General features: G+C 35.2%; 3 protein-coding genes across 3 annotated transcripts in view; 2 read left to right on the top strand and 1 right to left on the bottom strand.

Moving 5' to 3' along the window:
- The window catches only part of LOC21402171 (peroxidase 7), a 4,805-nt gene extending 3,905 nt beyond the window's left edge, over positions 1–900 (bottom strand). The window contains exons 1-2 of the mRNA XM_024163044.1: positions 708–900; positions 72–244 (exon numbers count right to left, since the gene is read on the bottom strand). Coding sequence (XP_024018812.1) covers positions 72–244; positions 708–900 — 366 coding nt within the window. The remainder of the gene's footprint in view (positions 1–71; positions 245–707) is intronic.
- A 3,017-nt stretch (positions 901–3,917) lies between these two features.
- On the top strand, positions 3,918–13,070 carry LOC112090828 (probable LRR receptor-like serine/threonine-protein kinase At3g47570). The gene is made up of 5 exons (XM_024163053.1): positions 3,918–4,071; positions 5,340–5,396; positions 8,607–11,330; positions 11,599–12,017; positions 12,752–13,070. The coding sequence occupies exons 2-4, from the start codon at positions 5,381–5,383 to the stop codon at positions 12,012–12,014; spliced, it is 3,156 nt and encodes a 1,051-aa protein (XP_024018821.1). The 5' UTR covers positions 3,918–4,071; positions 5,340–5,380; the 3' UTR covers positions 12,015–12,017; positions 12,752–13,070.
- A 2,240-nt stretch (positions 13,071–15,310) lies between these two features.
- LOC21402168 (ataxin-10) lies at positions 15,311–18,369 on the top strand. Its single transcript, XM_024163039.1, is given in 5 exon segments — positions 15,311–15,569; positions 15,692–15,778; positions 15,869–15,917; positions 16,281–17,093; positions 17,199–18,369. Coding segments are annotated over 2 exon segments (1,476 nt in total). The 5' UTR covers positions 15,311–15,569; positions 15,692–15,778; positions 15,869–15,917; positions 16,281–16,486; the 3' UTR covers positions 18,068–18,369.
- The last annotated feature ends 4,152 nt before the right edge of the window (positions 18,370–22,521 follow it).

The raw sequence follows: 22,521 nt of genomic DNA, 5'->3' as shown, positions 1-22,521 counted from the left end.
GAATATGCTAGGAGAACCGCTCTCTCTGTCAGAGTCTCTGAAACTCACCGGAATTGGAGGGAGAAAAAGACCTTTGCACCACAAATACTTACTGCCTTTGAGAAGTCTTCCAGACTTTCTCGCTCTGATAAGAAGCTCTTGCCTCTACCGCGTTGCTCTGACGAAGAACTCCACGCTGTCTTGGAGCAATGGCTCCGTGACGAGGTGATTTTAGCATTCATTCCTCGACGTTCGCCCTCCGAGGCTAATAAAAAGCACGCGAGATATTGTCTTTACCATCGAAATGTGAATCATCTGACTTCTATGTGCAACGCTATTTAGAGAATCCTCCATGCTAAAATTAAGGATGGAACTCTTGAGCTTTATGGAAAGAGTCAAGGCATCAATACAAATCCTCTCTCTCGTCATAAAGGGAAGAAAACCTGCTCTGTGGTGACCAATCACTCTGATGAAATGGAGGAAGACAACTCTGATGATGAAATCCGTGCTTGGGCAACTGATCCGAAGCCTCAATAAGCTATTTAGAAGTATTTCGTAAATTGCAAGAATGATGAGGCTTTACTCTGCACCGCCTCATTTTGGAATGATAATAGCAATTTCTAACAAATGGGGTAATGACTTAAAGGAAGGAGAGCTTTCTGACAAAACTCCTCTGACCAAAAGAAAGCATGAATCTAAAGAAGAGTTTGAAATGGCCTTTAACTAACTCGCAAGGAGAGTTCTCGGGCCACCGAGTGAACCATCTGTAGATATACTTCGGAGGGAGTTGGTCGCCAACAAAGGAAGACTCGCCACGAGGCGGCGTTTAACATATGAAGAGCCTGAAGTGATAGTGACTGACTCCTCTTCAGAGCCGACACCTGATGATGTGATTTCTTCTAAATCAGTGCTGCCCGACATATCAGTCCTGGATAATTTTCATCTAGAAATTTCAGCTCTGGAGTTAGGTCTCCAAAAGTGATGATTGTTGAAGAATCTTACCCGTGCGAGGTTCCTCATTGTTACTTTACTAGAGATCCATTCAAGAAAGGCTTCTTTGAGACCAACGAGGTCTTCGCCGTGATTCTGACTCCAGGATACCTTCCCGGAACATCTGATGTTCAACCAGCCAACATTGCTCCAGAGCCGAGTTAATCCTCCGAATCTAGCAGCCCTGATTATGAATCTATCGCGATGGCCATTCATACCGAAGGCTCCGATCGAGAAATTGTTCATGTTCCACCCGCTTCTGTTGTGAGAATGCTCCATTGTAGCCTGAAGTTTAAGTCATTGTTCGACCAGCTTAGTTTCGGTACTCAAGCTTGGCTGACCAAGGACCCTAATGTTATGCTAATAAGGCTCTTGCAACACCCGCCTTTCTCGATAGTACCAACTCCACTACTCCACCGATGGAGATATGGAGGCGCCATACTTTGATCATAAACGTCCACTCTACCTTAAAGCCACTGTCAATAATGTCCATGTTAGAAGGGTCTTAGTCGATGTCGGATCCTCCATCAACATCATCCCTTCGTTCATTCTCACCACTGCGGGAGTGCCTCCGGGCCGGATCACTAAAAAGAAAACCTTGATCGCCGGGTTTGGTAATGGACCAGAAATATCGACGGGTTATGTGCAACTTGATTTAAAGAGAGGGATTGGCTCTAAGGTCGTACGCATTCCCTCCAATCAAACTCTTTTGATCAGACAAAAGTTCATCTTGTTAATGCTAAGTTTTATACGATAACTTCAGCGGCAGAACGCAAAATCTCCAATCCGTTTAGTACTCTTTTTTCTTCATGGCCAGATATCAAAGACCTCGATGACCAAGACTGGTGCATGGCTTCGAGGAAAAGGCAAAAGAAGCAAAAGTTCTCCCGATGTGTGAAAATCTTTCTTCCTGATGGAAAGGTGGTATTTTTCTTCACAATTTCTGCAGTTCACACCAACGCACCTTAGACACAAATCAACCCTTGTTAGTTCAATTTTCTTCATAAACACCACAAAAATAGTACACAAACAAATCTTAGCAGAGTGCATCACAAGAACCAAAAGTTGAACAAATAAAACATACAAACAAACAACTAAGCCTTTAGATTAGCCAACTATAAGCTTAGAAATGCCTAAAATAACATTTTCTCAGAGGCTTTTTCTTTTTATTTTTTTTAACATTTTCTCCTACATGCTTAAGCTCCACACCAACTCTCTTTAGAGTATACGATCAACTTATTTCCCCTTTCAGTTCGAATGCTCTTCCCTGGTGTGTGTGTGTGTGTGCATCATTAGCGCTTCCTCCTCGATCACCCACTTCAAACTAGACCACGATCATCAAGCTTAGTAATGTCTCCATATATTGACTTATCAACTCCTTCTCCACTAATGTAGAATCACCTAGCAATTGGAATCAGACTTACGACCCAACTTCTTCTCCAATTGACACCTAGTTCCCTTTTTTTTAGATTGTTATTCTTATTCATCTTCTTCTTTTTGCTTTGAAATGCCACAATTGCCTTTTTACGTGAATGACAGCATTTGTGATGAAGACACCCGGTTACTCAATAAAGTCACAATTCAAAGTGCTTTGCATATTCTTGTCTCAATTTACCATTTGACGCAAAAGTGAACATGCGGCTCATGCTCACTCTTGGTTACTAAGCACACCAAGACAACGAAGTAAATTATTTTTTTACAGGCATACAATAAAATAGTGTCATCAATCAAATTTATCTCGGTCGTCCTCCTCATACTAGGTTTCCTAGAATTTTGCCTCAAAAGAGTCTCTAGGTCAATTTTAGAAACCTAAGCTCTCATAGCAATCTAGCCATCACTAAGCTCTCGGGAAGTAACACTACAAATGTTGTGGAAAGATAAACATAAAGAGTTAGCATTCAAAAATCAGGTTCAATGGCTTTTCACTCACACCCAAATCAAGTCAATCAATCACAAAAACATGCCTTAACTTAGCCTACCTCATCATTGAAGACCCTACACCATTCACACCACAAAAATTGACAAAAAGAAAGTCTCCCTAACAACAAAACAGCAAAAACAACACACTAAAAATAACAAAGCATAAAAAGAAAATAAACTAACCCGCATGAAGCATAACATGTAAATTTGCAATATCGTTTATGACAGTGTAGGGACCTTACCATTCAAAATGGGAAGGTGCCAGGAAAAAAAGAAGAGTACGCCACTTGTGCAGGCTCCGAAGCAATAAATGCTAGTTTGTACTACGAGTAGTGTTTTAGGTTTGAGATATGGTGCTCACATGTAGTATAATGAGAAAAGTACTTGATTTGTGATGATTTTGTGTGGATTTATAATTTATGTAAATAAGTCATTGCGATATTTTGTTTTTTTTATTATTTATTAAATCACAATTGTTTCTTTTTAAGTAGAGTGACATAAAAAATATTTTTTTTGAGTAGCATTTTTTATTTTTTTTTCCCTAATATAGCTCTATATGATACTTGAAAAGGTAAAAAAAAAAAAACATAATTTGTCATATATTTGCGCAGGTTCATAATTTATGTTATTTTAAATAATTAAGTATCATTGCAGTATTTTATTTTCTTTTTATTAATGGAATGATATAAATAATATTTTTTTCCTATCTTTAAGTTGTATTTGTGGTTTTTTTTTTCCCCTAATATAGTTCTATAATGAGATTTGAAAAGGTGCCAAAAAAAAAAAAGAAAAAGAAAAAAGAAAAAGTATACGTGGGGAGAAATTGTGATAAGAAGTAAAACGACGGCGTTGTTAAGGAATGCAAAGCGGAAACGCGCAAGAGGGAAGAATTAGAACGCGGGGCCAGAAGCAAAACGAAAGGATCCTCCAAGAAGGTGCTTACACTTGTGTGGTCAGTGGTCACGCTCCACCATAATGAAAACTTGATCCCATAGCTTACTTCCAACTTGTCTCTAGTTTCTCTCATTTCGAACTTGCCCTTTCTAAAAAACAAACCTATACTCTTTTTCTTTTCCCCTTTGGCTCCCCAAGATTACTCTTTCTCCTCCTTGAAATCAAGTATCCTTTGAAGTCATAGAGGTCCAAGGGTGCTCTCCGAGCTCAGAATCAAGTTTTAGAAAGGTAAGTCTCTTGTTCAAAGTATGATAATTCAATGGAGTTCTGAGTTAAAGAATGCATGTGGTGATGAATTTTGCTGTCAATTGTGTTTAAATGGAAAATTAGTTTACATGTTGAGAAGGAAATATTGAAGATGAAGTCCATTAACTGCTTTTAACGCCCCTAAACTAACACCTTTAAAATCTACGTAATTGTTTTCCAATATTATAAGTAACACTAAAATTCTAATTATTTAGCAACTTCTGATTCAATGCCCGTAATAAAAAAGTTAAGATATCCGTAGAATCATAAAATGAATTATTTTTAATAATAACACTTTTAAATTATTAAAAAAATAAAGAAACTTTTAAGAGTGTATGAGTTTTACCCCGTACTCTTGATAAATGCATTTTTATTAGCGTAATTATTTAATTTAAAAAGTTATAAATTAAAAATAAATGATAAAAATTCACTTTTAAAAGAGTATTTGTTAAAATTATCTAAAAAATTTTATAGCAAACCTAACACTGCGTTTTGGACTTTCATCTTAACTACAACAAACAAATCACTTATTGCGGGTCCCACAACTCAATACTTCTGTGTCTCAAAAACACCCTCGTTCACAATTCAAAAAATAAATAAATAAATCCTTGTTCACTAATAATTTATAGGGGCGGTACTTTTTACCTATCGGTAGGATGTGCAATAAAGGCCAATAGATCAGGATCAGTGAGCTCGTTAAGAAGAAAATAAGCTTGGATGTTGGGGGATTAAGACTCAACAAAAAACAGAGCAAAACCTAAACAAGCCCACCTCCTCAAGCTTCTTCTTGGCATCTTCGGCTTCATCTTCACCTATAGTGCCGTGGCTCCAGCGATTCCTCTGAATCTACCGGACCCCAACAATATGGTGACACTAAAATACCTAACAATATTAATAATGGCATGATTAGACGTAAGATAGTTAGTTGAGATGGTATCCGAATTGCAATTTACTTTCTAAGAGAATCAGAACTTGAGTCACAACATAACAACCCTAGAGCAACCATTGAGTTAAGTTTAAGGTATAATGTTGATGGAAACATATCCCTCTACGCCCAAAAGTAAAGCTGTGAAAAAAAAAAAAAAAATGCTTGAATTACGATTTGTATAGTGACGATTGTTAAATGTGCTTAGGTCTTCATGTATGCGGTGTAATTGTGTTAGTTTTAACAGATAGACGCTCTAGTTAATTACTGATCTTAGTAGCCCTAAATACTAACTCATCAAAAAATGACTTGACTTGTTTTGTAGGTAAAAAGGTGAAACGAGTATTGCCAACGTGGATTTCACTAATGGATCGGACTTACGGTAAAACTAGTAGATATTTTATTTAAAAGTATCTTCTATGAAATGATGTTCGACGTTTTAAAAGTAAAAATTACATAGCTTTCCGTATTTGATAAGTGATTTAGAAAATTTGCGTTCAAATTCCTCACTTTAAAAGTTGGAAATAGGGTGTTATTATTATTGTTATTATTTGAAGTAAAGCTGGACTAATATCATTAATTGGAAAAAAAAAAAAAAAAAAAACTCAGACAGTTATAATGTGAAAGACAACAAGTGTTGTCTCATCAAACCAAACATTAATAATGTTATAATTAGCCTAAAGAATGCTAAACCCTCGAATCAAGCCAACCAAAATTACAGTACCCAGTCAATGTACAATCAGAACAAATTAAAGTAACCAATATCCCTTAAAAAAAAAAAAATTATAAAGTAACCAATCCCCATCTTAATTTCACTGCCACTTTTCAAAATCAAATTCTCGAAAATCCAAAATCTTGACCACACAAATAATTTTCACAAAACCTAACAATTAATTCACAACAAATCTAACAACCAATTGTTAATTTACAACAAATCTAACAACCAATTTCATAAAAATCTTTAAAGCCCAATCACACATCAAACTGCACAAAGAGTGGTCCACCCCTTTTTTACTCTTCACACTCCTTCAAATTAAAACTTTCTTATTACAAAAAGAGACCTTTAAATAAAATAACTAAAAAAGACAATAGACTTAATTATATAATTAAATTTTATTATGAGAGGGAAACTAATAATTAGTCTTTTTTTCTCTCCACACACCTCTCATATTATAGTTTTAAATTATAAACTGTTTCTATTTCAAAAATCCATTGCAAAACCCTAGTTTTCACCCTTTAATAACTATTGCAAAAAATTACTTGTTGATATGTTCTATTTTTTTCAATTTTTTTTTTTTTTTTTTTTTTTTTTAATTTTTTTTTTTTTTTTTTTTTTTTTAGATCAATCCAACAATGCCCAACTATTTTGCCCTTACGATCAAACCCAATACCTCTACTGCTTCTATCGCACAAACACATCGCTATAGCATACGTAAAATGACTAACGATTAAGAGTAATATTCCTTAGAAAGTGAGAGAATTTATTTGTTACAAGACAATTTAAAGTGGAGCGAATCTGTTTAGTTCTAGTATATGCAACATGATTTCTGTTTGTCAAATTATTTATGTCTTTTATTTTTCTAAAAAGAAGTAACAGTAAATTTTTCTAAATTATATTCCCAGATGATGAAATTCCCTATTGAACTTAAAAATAAAAATAAAAAAGAACCGCTCCATGCTTAAAGTTTCAACAAAAAATTAAAAATAATAAATAAATGATAATATTAAAGTAATATTTTAATTTATGTGAAATGTGTAATTAGAAGGGGGTGTCAAAAAGTAAAGAGGTGGGCGGCGAGAAAAAAAAAAGGGTGTAAATAAAATTATTCTTAATAATTTTATGAAAATAGTTAGGGGTAATTTTAGAATAATATTGATGTGTAGAAAGAAAATTTAAAATTTACTCAATAGAAAATTATATAGGGTGTGTAGTTAAAAGGGGCATGTTGAGAGTGAAAATGAGGGTGTAAAGAGAATTATCACCATTGCACAGAACATTTCAAAATCAAAACCCAAGGAAATTCAACTAGTAAAACCTAACATTAAAATCATCGAAAAGTCAACCAAACTATAACAAAATTTACCTTCGGATATAGGACGGACGGCGTCAAAGAGGTAGTGGACAACATCGGGAGGTGGCGGGGTGATTTCCTTTAGAAACCACCGTCTAAAGTGGACGTTAGATGATTTCCTCGAAACAATCATACGATGTCCCTATGGATTTTCAAAACACAAAAACTAGTCCATACCGCTTTTTTTTTTTTTTTTTTTTTATACATTAGACAACATTTTCTCCCTAAACTGTCATTAAATATGAATCGTGTAATCCCAAAATTGTAGTGGTGGAAGCTATCAACAAATCCATTAACACTATTCAAACAACATGTTGCGGCAAAACTATTGCTTGAATTAAGATGCAATCCTAAATATGTTTGAATATCATAAGTCTTTCTTTTGATATTATGATTTCTATCAAATATGCATATAATTCTCACATAAAATGTGTTTGCTTATATATCTTTGTCAATGTTTATCATATCTTAAAGGATTATTCTCACTTGTGCTCCATAAACTTTGAGGTCATTCTTAATTTGCTTTTTAAATTTTAAAAACTCTCACTTTACCCTATGAACTTTAAATTGTTCTCACTTAACCATTTTTATTGTAATTTCTGTAAATATCAGATAAAAAAAGAGGGGATTAAGTGTGGTCATATAGTTTTTATCTGTTTCTTTTTAACATAAATCAAAATAGAGAGACCATGTGACTGCGTTATTCTCTTTTTTTCTATCTGTTTTTAACAGAAATTACAATAAAAAGGGTTAAGTGGAAACAATTCAAAGTTCATAGGGCAAAATGAGAGTTTTTAAAGTTCATGGGACAAACTGATAATGATCTTCTTAAAGTTTAGGGGCATTAGTGATAATAATCCTATCTTAAAATATCAGGGAAATAAACTAATGTGTTTTAAAGTAAATTTCTGTAGCTTTTAAATTTTTTCCAATATTCTCATAGATATATCACAACATTTTCGATGAGCTTTTGTTAATTCTTTTTAATCCTTGGAAGTAAGTAGATGTTAAGAACCTCACTAGAAATGATTGAAATAATAGAGACATAGAGAAGCATATAAGATTGATATTGATAGAGAAAATAGAAGGCTACAATAGTTGATTGACTTTGGAGAGGCCTATCTCTCTCCCAATAGAGCAAGCTCTAACCATAACACTCAATAATCTGCCTGCCTCCCTTAGTCTCTCTCTATTGCTTTTATATATATATATATATATATATTACTAACTAGCTTAACAAAAATAACAAACTAACTCTAATAACAAACCACTAACCACTTATTATATTGATTACTAATTACTAACATAATCCTATTAGTATATATAGATATAAGACGTTTTATGATCATTGCTATATGATATTTGAAGAGATTATATATTGCTTTTGTTATGGATCTTACTCGTTTGTAATTTATGAATCTTTATTTCAAATTTGCAGTAAGAGTTATTTAATTTTATCCCGTTTGGTTTCCAAGCACCCATTTATATATGTCCATCCTCAATGATGGAGTTCTCTGCAGGCAATAGTTTAAGCATATATTGGTTTCTACTCTTACAAGCCTTGTTGATTTCGTCCGTCTCAATATCTGGAGGAGATGATGATAGGGACAAACTCTCACTTGTTGCTTTCAAGTCAGAAATAGAGGACCCCCTCAACATTATGAGTTCTTGGAATGCATCCCAACACTTTTGTAAGTGGCAAGGAGTTACCTGTGGTCGCCGGCACAGGAGGGTCACTTCGTTGGTACTTGAATCATGCCAACTGAATGGTCAACTTTCTTCTCACATTGGAAATTTGAGTTTTCTTAGAACCTTGAATCTCCAAAACAATAGCTTCATCCGTGAAATTCCTCCTGAAATTTCCAATTTATTCAGGTTAAAAACCTTGGCCCTTGGTAACAACTCCTTCAGTGGAAAGGTCCCCACCAACCTATCTCATTGCTCCAATCTTGAATACCTCGACTTGTCTTTCAACAACCTCACTGCGAAAGTTCCCCAAGATATAAGCTTTTTATCCAAGCTTCGTGTACTTCTTTTGAACGACAACAAATTATTTGGGGAAATACCAGCTTCCCTTGGAAATCTCTCTCTTGTCATGAAGATTCATCTCGGAGATAATAGCTTCCATGGCGAAATTCCACACAGTTTTGGCCAATTGAAAAGTTTAATAGGTCTCGCGCTTTATAGAAACAACCTCAAGGGTACTATCCCTCCCTCAATTTATAATATCTCATCTCTCCAAATCATTATGTTTCAAACAAACCAACTTGAAGGAACTCTTCCTTCTGACCTTGGAAACTCTATTCCAAACATCCAAGTGCTTATGTTGCATGCAAACCGACTTCAAGGAACTCTTTCTCGTGACTTTGGAAACTATCTTCCAAACCTCCAAGTCCTTACATTGGCTACCAACTATTTAATCGGACCAATTCCTGTTACGATCTCAAATATGTCACAAGTTACAATTATTGAGATTTCAAGTAATTTCTTCACGGGAGAAGTACCTAGCCTCGCGAGCCTACCGAAGTTGCAAATACTTGGAATTAGTGATAATAATCTGGGCCATGGTAAAGATGATGACCTAAAGTTTCTCTCTTCGCTTGTAAACTGCACAGATTTACAAGTTCTTGGAATTGAAAATAACAGTTTGAGAGGAGTGATGCCTGAATCTATAAGCAATTTCTCAACAAGGCTCCGGGACATGATATTCGGAAGTAATCAAATAAGCGGAAGCATTCCAACTGGTATCGGACTACGTCTCGTCAACTTAATGAGATTAGGTTTGGAAAACAACGAATTGACTGGCATTATACCGAGCTCAATAGGTAAAATGCAAAAGCTATATGCGCTTGCATTGGGAAGAAATAAGCTCTCCAGTCATATCCCATCCTCTCTAGGAAACTTAACATCATTAAGCACGTTCGATCTCACACTTAACAACATAGATGGAATGATACCGTCAAGCCTTGGACAATGTAGGCAATTGCTTTATCTTCGTCTCTCAAAAAACAATCTAAGTGGCCCCATTCCAAAACAGTTAATCAGTTTATCATCCTTAATCTTCATAGACCTGGGTACAAACCATTTTACTGGTTCTATCCCCATGGAAATGGGCCAACTGATAAACATTGTTTATTTCGATGTTTCGGAAAATAAATTAGTTGGTAAAATTCCTGAAACTATCGGTGGATGCACACTATTGCGAAATCTACATTTGCAGGGAAACTCATTGCAAGGGACCATTCCTCGCTCTTTAAGTTATTTGAGAGGGCTGGATGAAATCGACCTTTCTCGCAACAACTTGTCTGGAGAGATTCCAACATATTTTGGAGGCTTTAGATTCTTAAAGATATTGAATTTATCGTTTAATAATCTAGAAGGCCAAGTGCCTGTCGAGGGATCAATATTCAAAAATTTAAGTGGTTTTTCCGCTATGGGGAATTATAGGCTTTGTGGAGGTGTCCTTGAATTGCACTTACCGAGATGCCCCGCAGATGGACCTAAGAAGCATAAACGATCACCTCCACAAAAGTTAATCATCTCCATTATTGCTTGCGGACTTGGATTGATTTTTCTGATGTTCACACTACTATCTCTGTATTTATCAAGGAAACGGAAAACTATGTCAACATCAGCACAATCAAATACAATGTCATCCTTACAGCTATCATATGGTGATCTTGTCAAAGCGACCAATGATTTTTCTCCAGCAAACTTAATTGGCGCTGGGAGTTTTGGATCTGTGTACAAGGGAATTCTAACTCCAGATGAAACAGTTGTTGCCGTGAAAGTACTAAACCTACAAACTTCAAGAGCATCAAAAAGCTTTATAGCTGAATGTAAAGCTTTAAGGAACATCAGACATCGGAATCTTGTCAAAGTTTTAACCGCGTGTTCAAGTACTGACTTTCAAGGAAATGATTTTAAAGCTCTGGTATATGAATACATGGTTAATGGAAGTCTAGAAGAATGGTTGCATGATGAGGAGAGACATCTAAGCCTTATTCAAAGAGTAAATGTTGCCATTGATGTGGCCAGTGCTTTGGATTATCTACATAATTTTTGCGACACGGCAATAGTTCATTGTGACTTGAAACCGAGTAATGTACTCTTGGACAAGGACCTTACTGCTCATGTCGGAGATTTTGGATTGGTGAGGTTTATCTCTGATCCTTCACACCCATTTTCTTCAAATCACAGCAGCTCCGTAGATGTACGAGGTTCCATTGGATACGCAGCCCCAGGTAAATATTGAATTAGCTGAAATTTTTTTGTTACATGCTTTTCATTTTATGTTGATTATTAGATAACTACTTCCTACATGTATCATTTAAAATATGGCATGTCAAACAAAAAATTTTACGTTTTAGTTCTGTTATGAGTTTATTTTAACACAAGTAGGCAAGAATATTATACATATATATATATATATATATATGTAAGTATGTTTGTATGTATATGTAGGTTTCTTCAGTTGAACCTAAGAAATATATATTATCCATGTGAGTGCAGAGTATGGCATAGGAAGTGAAGTGTCGACAAGTGGCGATGTATATAGCTATGGAATTCTTTTGTTGGAGATGTTTACAGGCAAGAGATCTACTGATGGAATGTTTGAAGATGATTTGAACTTGCATAACTTTGCTTTGATGGCTTTGCCTGAACATCTGGAAGAAATATTGGATCCAAGGCTCTTAGAACCAGAAGATGAGAGGATCAAAAACAGTCTTTCCTATAACAATCAAATTCAAAATCAAATGATTCGCAAATGCTTGATATCCGTTATTGAGGTAGGAGTTGCATGTTCTGCAGAATTACCAGGAGACAGAATGAGCATTGATAATGCTGTTTCAGAACTATCTCACATAAGGGGTATGCTTTTGAAAACCAGGATGCAAACAAACGATCATATCATCAACACAATTTAAGCGGTATGTATCATCGCAACATATTATTATAAAATATATGTTTTCAAAACTTATGCTCCTAAATTTTTGGTGATATTGCGCTTTTGTTAGATATTTTCCTTTGAAATTTGATCCTTAAGTTCAAAAAAAAAGAAAAAAAGAAAAAAAGAAGTAAATTAACTCTAATAATTAACAAGAATTAGTTTTCAGATGGTATAATAATAATTTTATTGCAACTACATCCTTTGAGTTTCATTGCATTTGATAATTTAGCCCATTTCTCTAATTCGTTAAGAGTCTGCACACAACATTCCACAGACCAGCTACTATAATCACAACTCCTCGAAATCATTGCATGGTCTTTCTGCATAACAACTTCAACAGCTTGCTCATGCTGTATCTATGATGACTCCAAACCATGATTCTGGTAATAGCAATGCTTATGCAAATGCTGCAGATCTATTCACTTTTTCCATTGCTTCAATCAATTCTGTATTCACTAGACCTTGGATATTTTGGATAGTGGAGCTACTGACCACATAGTTTCCGACTTCAGACTTCTCACTCAAACAGAACCATCATCAATACCCACTGGATCTTCTGCCCCAATCACTTCAACAGGCACTATACCATTCAATTCAGAGATAACCTTAGACAATGTTTTATATGTCCCCTCTTTTCACTTAAAATGTCTGTTAGCAAAATCACCACTGCTCTAAACTAGTGTCATTTTGTTTCCCACTTTTTGTGTCTTGCAGGACTACGGGAAAGATGATTGGCTCGGGTAAACAATGCGATAGTCTTTATTACATGTCTCCGTTGCAAAGGATACCTATTTCTCATCAAGTTTCTCACACTCCAGATCTATGGCATATGCGTCTTGGACATCCATCACCATCCCGTCTTAAATTGATTTCTTCATTGCTATTTTCCAATAATACCTCATATGATAATAATTGTACTGTTTGTCCCATGGCTAAACAAACACGACTTCCATTTCCTTTTTAAGTTCTGTATGCTCCATTTGATTTGTTACATTGTGATATTATGGGTCCACATAAAGCTCCCACACATTTAGGGGCATGTTTCTTTCTTACTATTGTGGATGATTTTACAAGATGCACATGGATATTTCTTACCCAGCATAAATCTAAAACACAAAACATTTTGAAAACTTTTATTGATTTTGCTATTACTCAATTCCATGCCCATGTTAAGGCGGTTAGAGTAGATAATGGTTCGGAATTCCTATCCATGAAAAATTTATTCTGGTTTCATGGTATTGAATATCAACGTACTTGTGTATTACACTCTACAGTAAAATAGAGTTGTTGAATGAAAGCATCGACAATATTCTCAACATAGCACGTGCATTGCTTTTTTTAATCTCACTTACCACTAAATTTCTGAGTGTTTTGACTGCTGTCTACTTTATTAATTGACTACGTCACCATTGTTGTCCAATAAATCTCCTTTTGAGTTGTTATACAGCCTCCCACCATCACTTAATCACTTGAAAGTTTTTGTTTCTCTGTATTATGCAACTGCCGTTCATCCTACCAACAAACTGAGCCACGCCACTCACATGATGAGAGTATATCCACAACACACGCAGCTGCCACACCAGAACCAATTACCATACCAACTCCCGCTGAACCCACTCAATTTTCATCTCAAGCCGAACCCACTCCAACTTTGAACACATCAGACCTTATCACACCTTCCATTCCTCCTGACCGACATTCTAGTCGTCCTAATCAACCTCGGCATGGCATAAAGACTACGTAATGTCAGCTCAAGTCAATCATCCTACAAGCACCAAGTATCTTTATTCTTTTTTTTTTTTTTTTTTCCGTTTGATCTATTTTGCCCTAAAATTTTATTAATTTTTTTATTTAGTCATTTTTAACTTTTTTTTTACTTTTTTCTAAGTTTTTATTTTTTCCCTTTGCTCCTCCTACTCTAGAATTAATTTATTTCTTCATTTTAATCTTTTTATAACTCATATTATTACTTTTACTTATTTTTTGCATTTTAGTTCCTTTTGTCTTAAAATTTTATTTATTTATTTATTTAGTCCTTTTTTTACCTCCTTTTTTGGCTTATTGCTCTAAAACTTTAACTTTTTTCATTTTGATTCATTTTTCAAATTTTATATTCAAATGTTATATGTTTTTAATAATAACACGATAATTAAAATTTAATACATAGATTACTCTTCCCGTGTATAGTACATCGAGTTCAAATAGCTTATATCTATAGCTATAATCTATATTTATTTATAACTAAAATAAAAATCTAAAATCTAAAAAGCCTTTGCTATTTTCAATCAAAACGTTTTGTTTTGGTTGAAAATTTTTGATGTTTTTGTTTGATATTTTTTGAATAATTTGCACAGGTGGTCCGTAGGTGACACTTTGATTCCTCTTTTTTTTTTTTTTTTTTTAATTTTGGCAAAATTATTTCTAAACTCTCAACATGTTGGTAATTAAATCCTTTCCGTCAAATTTTTTTTTAAAATTTTTTAATAGACTGCATTCATTGGCCGGAAAAGAGGTGTCTGGATCACCCGACTGCGAGGAAAGAAATTTCGATCTCGTGACGGTGGGGAAATGGGCGGCTCAATCTCGTGATGACAAGGGACGAGAGAGTTCATGGTGTGCATGGGAGGTGGTGGGGAAGGGGTTCTAAAAGTGGTGGAGGGTTCGCACTATGTGATTCTCTTCATAGATCTATGACCACCCATTTCTTGATTGAATTTTTATGATTTTGTGTGCATATTGACTGGGTTCATTTGTGATTGAGGTTAATTGTAAAATTTGGAAACATTCTTTGGCTAGAGATTTAGAGGGATGATGGTCTCTCTTTTCCTTGTCCTTAATAATTCTTTCTCTGATGCTTTGCGTAATGCATGTTATTTGTGTGAATTTTTCTGAATGTGTGGGAATCTGATTTTTTTTTTTTTATTGCTCAAATTAAATTTGGGCAATCCCTTTAGATGAAATCAACCAATGTTGGTTCAGCGTCTATCTTTCTTAAGTCCAAGTTGTTCTATAATTTTGTTTAAATATATCAATTGGGTTTCTGCTATTTTACATTTTGGTATTTTTATTAAAGAAAAAGAGCCCATGCTGGGTCACGTGCATGATTCTGTTAAATACTTAACAGAATGAGACGAAAAGAACTTAATTATCAACTTGTTGAGAGTTTAAAAATAGTTTTACTAAAATTAACAAAAAAAAAAGATTAAAGTGTTAAAAAGTTTAGGGATTACCGGTGTAAATTATCCCTTTTTTTTTTTTTTTTTTGCTCTTTCTCTACTGTTTTACGCTTCCTCTCTCTCCCTCTCCCCGTCTCCCGCTTTCCCATTCCATCTTCTCCAGCTGATTGGTTGCTCGACCGTAACGCTCCTCTCTTTCGACGGCGCCGCTTTGGCCGTAGCCCTCGCCTACGCCGCCGTCTGCTCCGTCCTCAAGTCCACATGCACCTCCTCCGCCCTCAGCAAGCCCCGCAAAGCGCCTTCCGTCAAAGTCTCCGTTCTCCGCTCAATCCTTGCCGCGGGCAATTCCTCCGAAGGTTCGAACGAATCTCGACCTGCCACCTTTTTTTTTTTGGGATTTTATTTTGTTCTATGTTTAGATGGTTTTTTTTTTTTTGGGTTTTTATTATTTTTTTGCCTATCTGGTATTGATTTTTAGTTTGTTCACCATCCGGAATCACCGGTGACGGGATTGACGCCGGCGAGGACTATATACTGGTGAGAGACCTTGCTGCTTTCTTTCTTGGTACATTGAACTCATCTAGAAGATGCAGCTATTTCATGAACCCAAAGGAAAAAAAAAAATCCTAAATCTGTTTTCCGTATCATCTTGCAGACCAATCTCTGACGTTGAAGTGGCTGCCTCGAGCGTTTCACTTCTCAAGGTGAGGAAATTTGTTCCTCCCGATTTTAAGATTATTTTTATTATTATTATTATTATTTATTTTTTTATTTTTTATTTTTTTTGAAGAAGGCCGTTTATTGTTATAGTAATTCGCTTGTGTGAATATCTGCAGTTTCTAGAAGATATTTTACTGTTAAACTTACCATTTTTCTGGTCCTAAAACTCATTGATTGCTAAAGCAATTGCTTAATGCCTGCAGTTTTTGGATCTTTTCTATATTGATTTTTTGGAGTTTATTCTTCTCCTCGGAACTGATATTAATCATAATCACACTTTTGGCATTTCATTAGACATGTTAATTTACTGAACACATTTTATTTTATTCTATTTTTTGTACGTGTAGCCAAACACTCAAAGCATTCCTCTGATTGAAGACAAACAGTAAACTGATTCTTTATAACAATACTTGCTGCAACATTGTGTCACGGGGTATTTGTCTTTCTAGCTCTGGAATCAAAAACCCGATTATCCAAATAGAGGACTTAAGGAAGGAGAATTATTGGATAACAGTTTGGTTTTTTAGTTCTTTAGTTTTTTAGCTTAAGAGTCATGGAAGATACATCATTGCTGGAGTTGTGTGTAGAAGAAGATGTTATCCATTTATTATGTAGTGCTTCGAACTCGCCCACCTTGGAAAAGTCCTTAGAGTCGCTTATAGAAGTTTCTAGAACGGCAGATGGTCGTGCAGACCTAGCTTCTAGGCGTATTCTTCCCGTGATCATTCAGCTGGTTCGATCCCTTCCTTATCCTTTGGGTCATCAATTACTGCTTTTGTCATTAAGGCTCCTAAGAAATCTTTGTGCGGGTGAGGTTGCGAATCAGAATATATTTGTTGAACAAAACGGTGTTGGAGCTGTTTTGAATGTTTTTAGGTCAGCAAGACTTTGTTCCGGGGCAGATTATGGTATCATCCGAATTGGATTGCAAGTACTTGCTAATGTTTCCTTGGCTGGTGAAGAGCATCAGCGTGAAATGTGGCGTCAATTTTTCCCGCAAGAGTTTCTTTCTCTTGCAAGACTCCGGAGTAGGGAGGCTTGTGATCCATTGTGCATGGTCATATTTACTTGCTGTGATGGAAATCCTGGACTGCTTACTGAGATCTGCAGTGGCTGTGGGCTGCCCATTGCAAAGGAAATTATAAGAACTACTGCTGCAGGTGAGAATCACTCCATTTTTCTTGAAAACTTATTTTGTTATTATCACACTTTGTGCTTTAGTCGTGTGCCCATTTAGTGATTTCCCTTATTGGGTGTTTTACTAGTTGGATTTGGAGAAGATTGGTTGAAGTTGCTTCTTTCAAGAGTGTGCTTAGAACAACCTTACTTTGCTCCCCTTTTTTCTGAGTTGGGCGTTGCAAAAGCTGAAGCTGTTGAGGTTGGAGATATCGCGCTCTCATCCTAACAAGCATTTGTTTTGAGAATGGTTTCAGATATATTGAATGAGCGAATTGAAGAGATCACGGTTCCAAATGAGTTCGCTTCGTGCGTTCTTGGAATATTTAAGTCGTCTATCGGGGTTATTTGTTCAGACACAAAAACCAAATCTGGACTTCCAACAGGCTCCACTGCCATAGATGTTCTTGGATACTCACTAACAATTCTAAGAGATATCTGTTCCCTAGAGGGTCCAAGAGGCTCTGAGGAGAAACCAGTGGATGCTGTCAGTATGCTACTATCCTCAGGACTTGTTGAACTGCTTTTAAGTTTGCTCCGAGAGCTTGAGCCTCCGGCGATAATCAGAAAGGCCATGAAACGGGGGGAAAACGAAGAGGGAAATTCATGCTTGGCAAATCCCTGCCCTTACAAAGGATTCAGAAGGGACATTGTTGCCGTGATTGGAAATTGTTCATATGGTAGAAAGCAGGTACAAGATGAGATAAGACAGAAGAATGGAATTCTCTTGCTCTTACAGCAGTGTGTTACCGATGAGGACAATCCATTCTTGAGGGAGTGGGGCATTTGGTCTGTAAGGAATTTGTTAGAAGGCAATAAGGAGAACCAACGAGTTGTGGCTGAACTGGAGCTTCAAGGATCTGTTATTACTCCTGAGATTTTTGAACTCGGTCTCAGAGTAGAGGTAGATCCAAACTCTCGCAGCGCAAAACTTGTAAACATCTCTGGAGCAAAATAGAATTCAGCAGAGAGGAAGCTCCTTGATCCTGAAAGGAACATATATATGTGTATGTATATATATATATTGATCCTGAAGGGTTTTTAAGTTCAGGTGTCCAGTAATTTTTAGTTTGGCTATTTTTGTTGTCCATGAATGTTTCCCTTGGACTCCTGAAGACATCTGTAATGTTAGAGGCTGATAAAATTTTGTCTGATCTCTGAACTTTGGCAGACCAGAGAATATTGTGGGTTCTGTCATTCATATTTTCATTTTCAGAACTAGGATAACTTTAACCATTTACTTACAATTTTCATATAGAATGGCGCTCTTGCTACAACTTGAATCTCTCAAATGTCTCTCTCACTCTCTCTCAATGTGTGTGTATTTGGAGAAAACTCTGTCCAAGAAGAAATAATCTGTCAGAATACACTTCACTCGACTAGGTTCCAACATGCTTACTTTTGTTGAGAAAGAAAAGTAATTTGGCAGGATATACAAAATATCCCACTGGATTACTTTATAATAAGTATACAAAATATCTTTATCAAGAAGGAAAAACAATATTGTATAATATCAAAAATACTCTACCAAAGTTGCTAAAAAAAAAAAAAAAAAAAAAATCTACAAGATGACTGATGACATTTGTAAGAACAAATCTAATTGAGTATCCTCAGGTGAATTGTTAGAGCAAATATTTTTTTTTTCCCTTTTGTGTGTAGCACAAATCTTAAGTCTTAAAATTTATTACTGAAGTCTAAAAGTGAGATCTTTTCCTGGCATTCACGTAAATTGCTTTTTTTTTTTTCCACACCATTGTTGACGCAAACAATAAGTAGATACGCGTTACAGCTATTCGTTCTTAATTAGCAGGTGAAGTCAATTAAGTAGTCCAAAATTTAGTCAAAGTCATCCAAGTGGAGAGCTCATTTCAGGGCCATACCGAGAAAATTTTTATTCCTTATTTTTCCATCCCACTGTTTACTGCACTAATAGGTAGAATATTCAATATAACTATACGAAGGTTCTGTCATCTGTGGCATATTTTTCTAACCCATTCTTTACTCAACCGATAAAATAGACGTTGATGGCTCTCCGACCCATACACTTCGGTACTGAGAAGGCAGGAAAACGTGTCTAGGCAGATCGGCCATAGACGAGACCAACCAATACGCTGACATGTGTATATTCCAAAGACACCCGAGATGATATTTAGATCAATGTTTGACAAAATTTCAATAAGTAGAAATAAAAAGAATTAATTATAAAAATTCTTTATGAATTATACTTATTATAACACTTTATTTTTTAATTTTTAAAATGTAATATTTATTCTTCCTGAATAATTGAATAATAATAATAAAAATTATCTGTTAGGTTTTTTAGCAGAAATTGACATTTAATTTATTATTTTAAGTATTTTAATAGTTTTATAGTTTAAAATTTAATTTGAATTTAAAATTAATTTATATTTAAACTTTTAATTATAATACATCTATTATTGATTGAATATATGTTAAAAATTTTTATAAATCTTTTTTTACATAATGAAAAAATTTATGAAGTTTGTTTTAATATTTAAAATAGTTAAAATTCAAATTAAATTTTAAACTATAGAATAGTAATATCAAACGTGCCGTGCCGGGCCGGCACGACACGTTCAACCCTAGGCCCGTGGCGGGCCTGGCACGGCCTGCACAGTGCAAGGTCGGGCCTGAGGAGAAAAACTTAGGCCCGCGGCCTTAGTCCATAAGGGCCAAGGCCAGGCTTGGACCCAGGTCCTTCACAGGCCGGCCCTGGCCCTTGTAATTTTTTAAAAAAATTTAATTAAAAAAAAAGAAAATATATCAAATGCCCCTAAAAGATGTGTTTTTATTGAATTGAGATAATACGAATAAGTACACATAAATGACTGGCTCGTTAAAAACTTTGCCAAGTAAAATCCGTGGGGAGATCGGGACAAAACCTTTGTGAAGGAAAAAAAGTGCAATAGGAATAGTAAATTACAAACCTAAGTACTTTCAGAAGATTCTGTTATTTCTAGGTTAGAAAAATAGTCTTGCATTGAATCATACGTGTTTTGTTGTCTTCGTCTTCTGGCATCTTCCCAGTCTAAAAAGCACATTAGCCCCTCCAAGATATATGGATGCATTCTGCTTCTCTTCTCGTCAAGAATTTGGTTGCTTACACTAAATGCTTGTCGATGCTACCGTTGACACTGGAGTTGTAAGAATGTCATGAGCTATTACGAACAGTGTTGGAAAACGATCGATCTTGCTCTTCCACAACTGTAAGATGTCTAGTTTGTCGTCATCGATTACAAAATTTGCTTCAAAATATTTTACTAGTTCGGTAGACACTTATGTTGATGACGATCTTGCCGTTTTCTCTTTCTTCTTCAAGAAACTCCACGATGATCCTTTGGGGCCCGAACAGCTAGTTGACGTCGAAGTTCCCTATTCTTTTTTACTTGTGTTGTATTTTACTTCATACAAACTAAATACATTTTCTAACATTTTCTTAGCGTTAGTAATAGTTAGTTGCATATCAATTCCTAAATTTTCTGTTGTAGCAATCATTAATGATTCAGTTCCATCTACTCCACACCTAGGATCTAAAATAATTGCTAATGCATATAACATAGGACAACCTGACCAATAACTTTTAAATTTAGTTCCATTAACTTAACTATGTCTCCAAAAAGTTTTGTATCCCTATAATAAGAAAATGTTTCTGAAATATTAAATAGTTGATGTAAAGCTAAATGTACAGTAGGATAATAAACTCCAAAAAGTAATTCAGTAGCATTGTAAAAAACTTCTAAAAATTTTAAAAAATACTCACAAATCTGCCAATCTGTATCTAAAATTAGAAGTTGATCGTTCTTACTGTTTACATACGCAGTGATGAGCTCCGAATACGGGAGTACAACATTCAACATTAAATAGGTGGAATTCCACATATGTCTCACGTCAGTGGGGAACTTTCTTGGGCGCATCTGGCTGTTCCTGCAATATTGTTTGAATTCTTAGAGCCGAGCTCCAGAACTAGATATAAAGGATAAAGATTCTCTAATATTTGTTAGATTAGCTAAAATATGTTCAATTCCTACCTGAACTTTTTCTTTTATCCCATCAAACCCAAAAATTTTCATTATTGTACTAAAAATAGATGATGCGTAATGATGATATGGACATAAATGAAAACCTATTATTCTTTTTTGTAAAACTCATTCGTCATCAATATAATGTGCCGTGACGCATAAATATCTAGTTTTATTGCACCCCTCCCATAGATTAGAAGTACAAGATACAATAGCATTAAAAGTCCTAAAATTATCAACAAGAGATTGTCTCATTGCATAAAACACTTTCATGCAATCAAAATGAGTCGTGTTTCTACTTACCCATTTAAATTGTGGGCAGAATATCATCTATATGAATTCTTAGAACGACGCATCATCTGCAAAAGAAAGAGACAATTCGGCACTAGCTAAAAATTTAGTTAGTGCCTCACGAGCACATTGTGCATCGTATGTAAAATTTTGCAACCCCTGTGATGTGAGTGATAGTGTGTGATGGCAGGAGTCTACACTCCCACCTTGATGCAACGGTAGTCATACTTTCCAATATCTATCCAGATGACCAGTACACCCACCTTTTTTATTTAAAAAGTATTTTTTACAATACTTACATATCGCATGAATTTCTATTTCACCTGTTTTTATATTTGTTCGGGGCTACTCTGTGAAATGCTGCCATGCAGGAGAAGTTCACAGTCTTTTTCCCTTGCTGCGTTTTCTAACTTCCTCGTTGTGCACTGAAGCATTATCAACTGGAGCATTTTCTGGTTTAGTGGGTGTGACGACCCTCCTATGAGGTCGCCACTGTAACTTAAACTTTAACTTGTACTTACTGGCATTTCTTAAAATTTGCGGAACATTTTTTTTTCTTTTAAACATAAGAATGAATACTTTCATAATTCATAACAATAATTTCAAAAGAATAAATCACTGAATTTCTTAAAGCTTTTCTTAATTTCAATTAAGATAAAACCTTCTAGAAATATTTTTCAAATGGAGCTGTGTTTGAACTCTTGTTTCAAATACTCTTTAAAAGCCTTTCTAAAACTAGCCAATTCAATTGGGCCATTTAATTTGACTTTAAAACGGATTTCGTGAGAAATCTTAAATTCAAGTACATCTTAAAGTCCTTTTAAAATCAATCATTTAAATCGTCATGTTTAAAATTCGTTTATTTGTTGCATGCACTGTTGCAACGTTCTAAAACTTAAATACTCAAAACTAGGGTTGTTAGCTACAACCTCGATTTTCTTAACATACATATGTACATATACTTTTTAAACATACATACTTGAAACCTTTGAATCATAGAGACATATACATGATTTTTCTTAAACTTACTGCGGAAGATAACTGCGTGAGCGGTATCCATTCCCATCTCCACCATTCGTCC

The sequence above is a fragment of the Morus notabilis genome, unplaced genomic scaffold, assembly GCF_000414095.1.
Source record: "Morus notabilis unplaced genomic scaffold, ASM41409v2 Scaffold666, whole genome shotgun sequence".
Classification (NCBI taxonomy): domain Eukaryota; kingdom Viridiplantae; phylum Streptophyta; class Magnoliopsida; order Rosales; family Moraceae; genus Morus; species Morus notabilis.
This window is presented reverse-complemented; position numbering and strand designations above follow the sequence as displayed.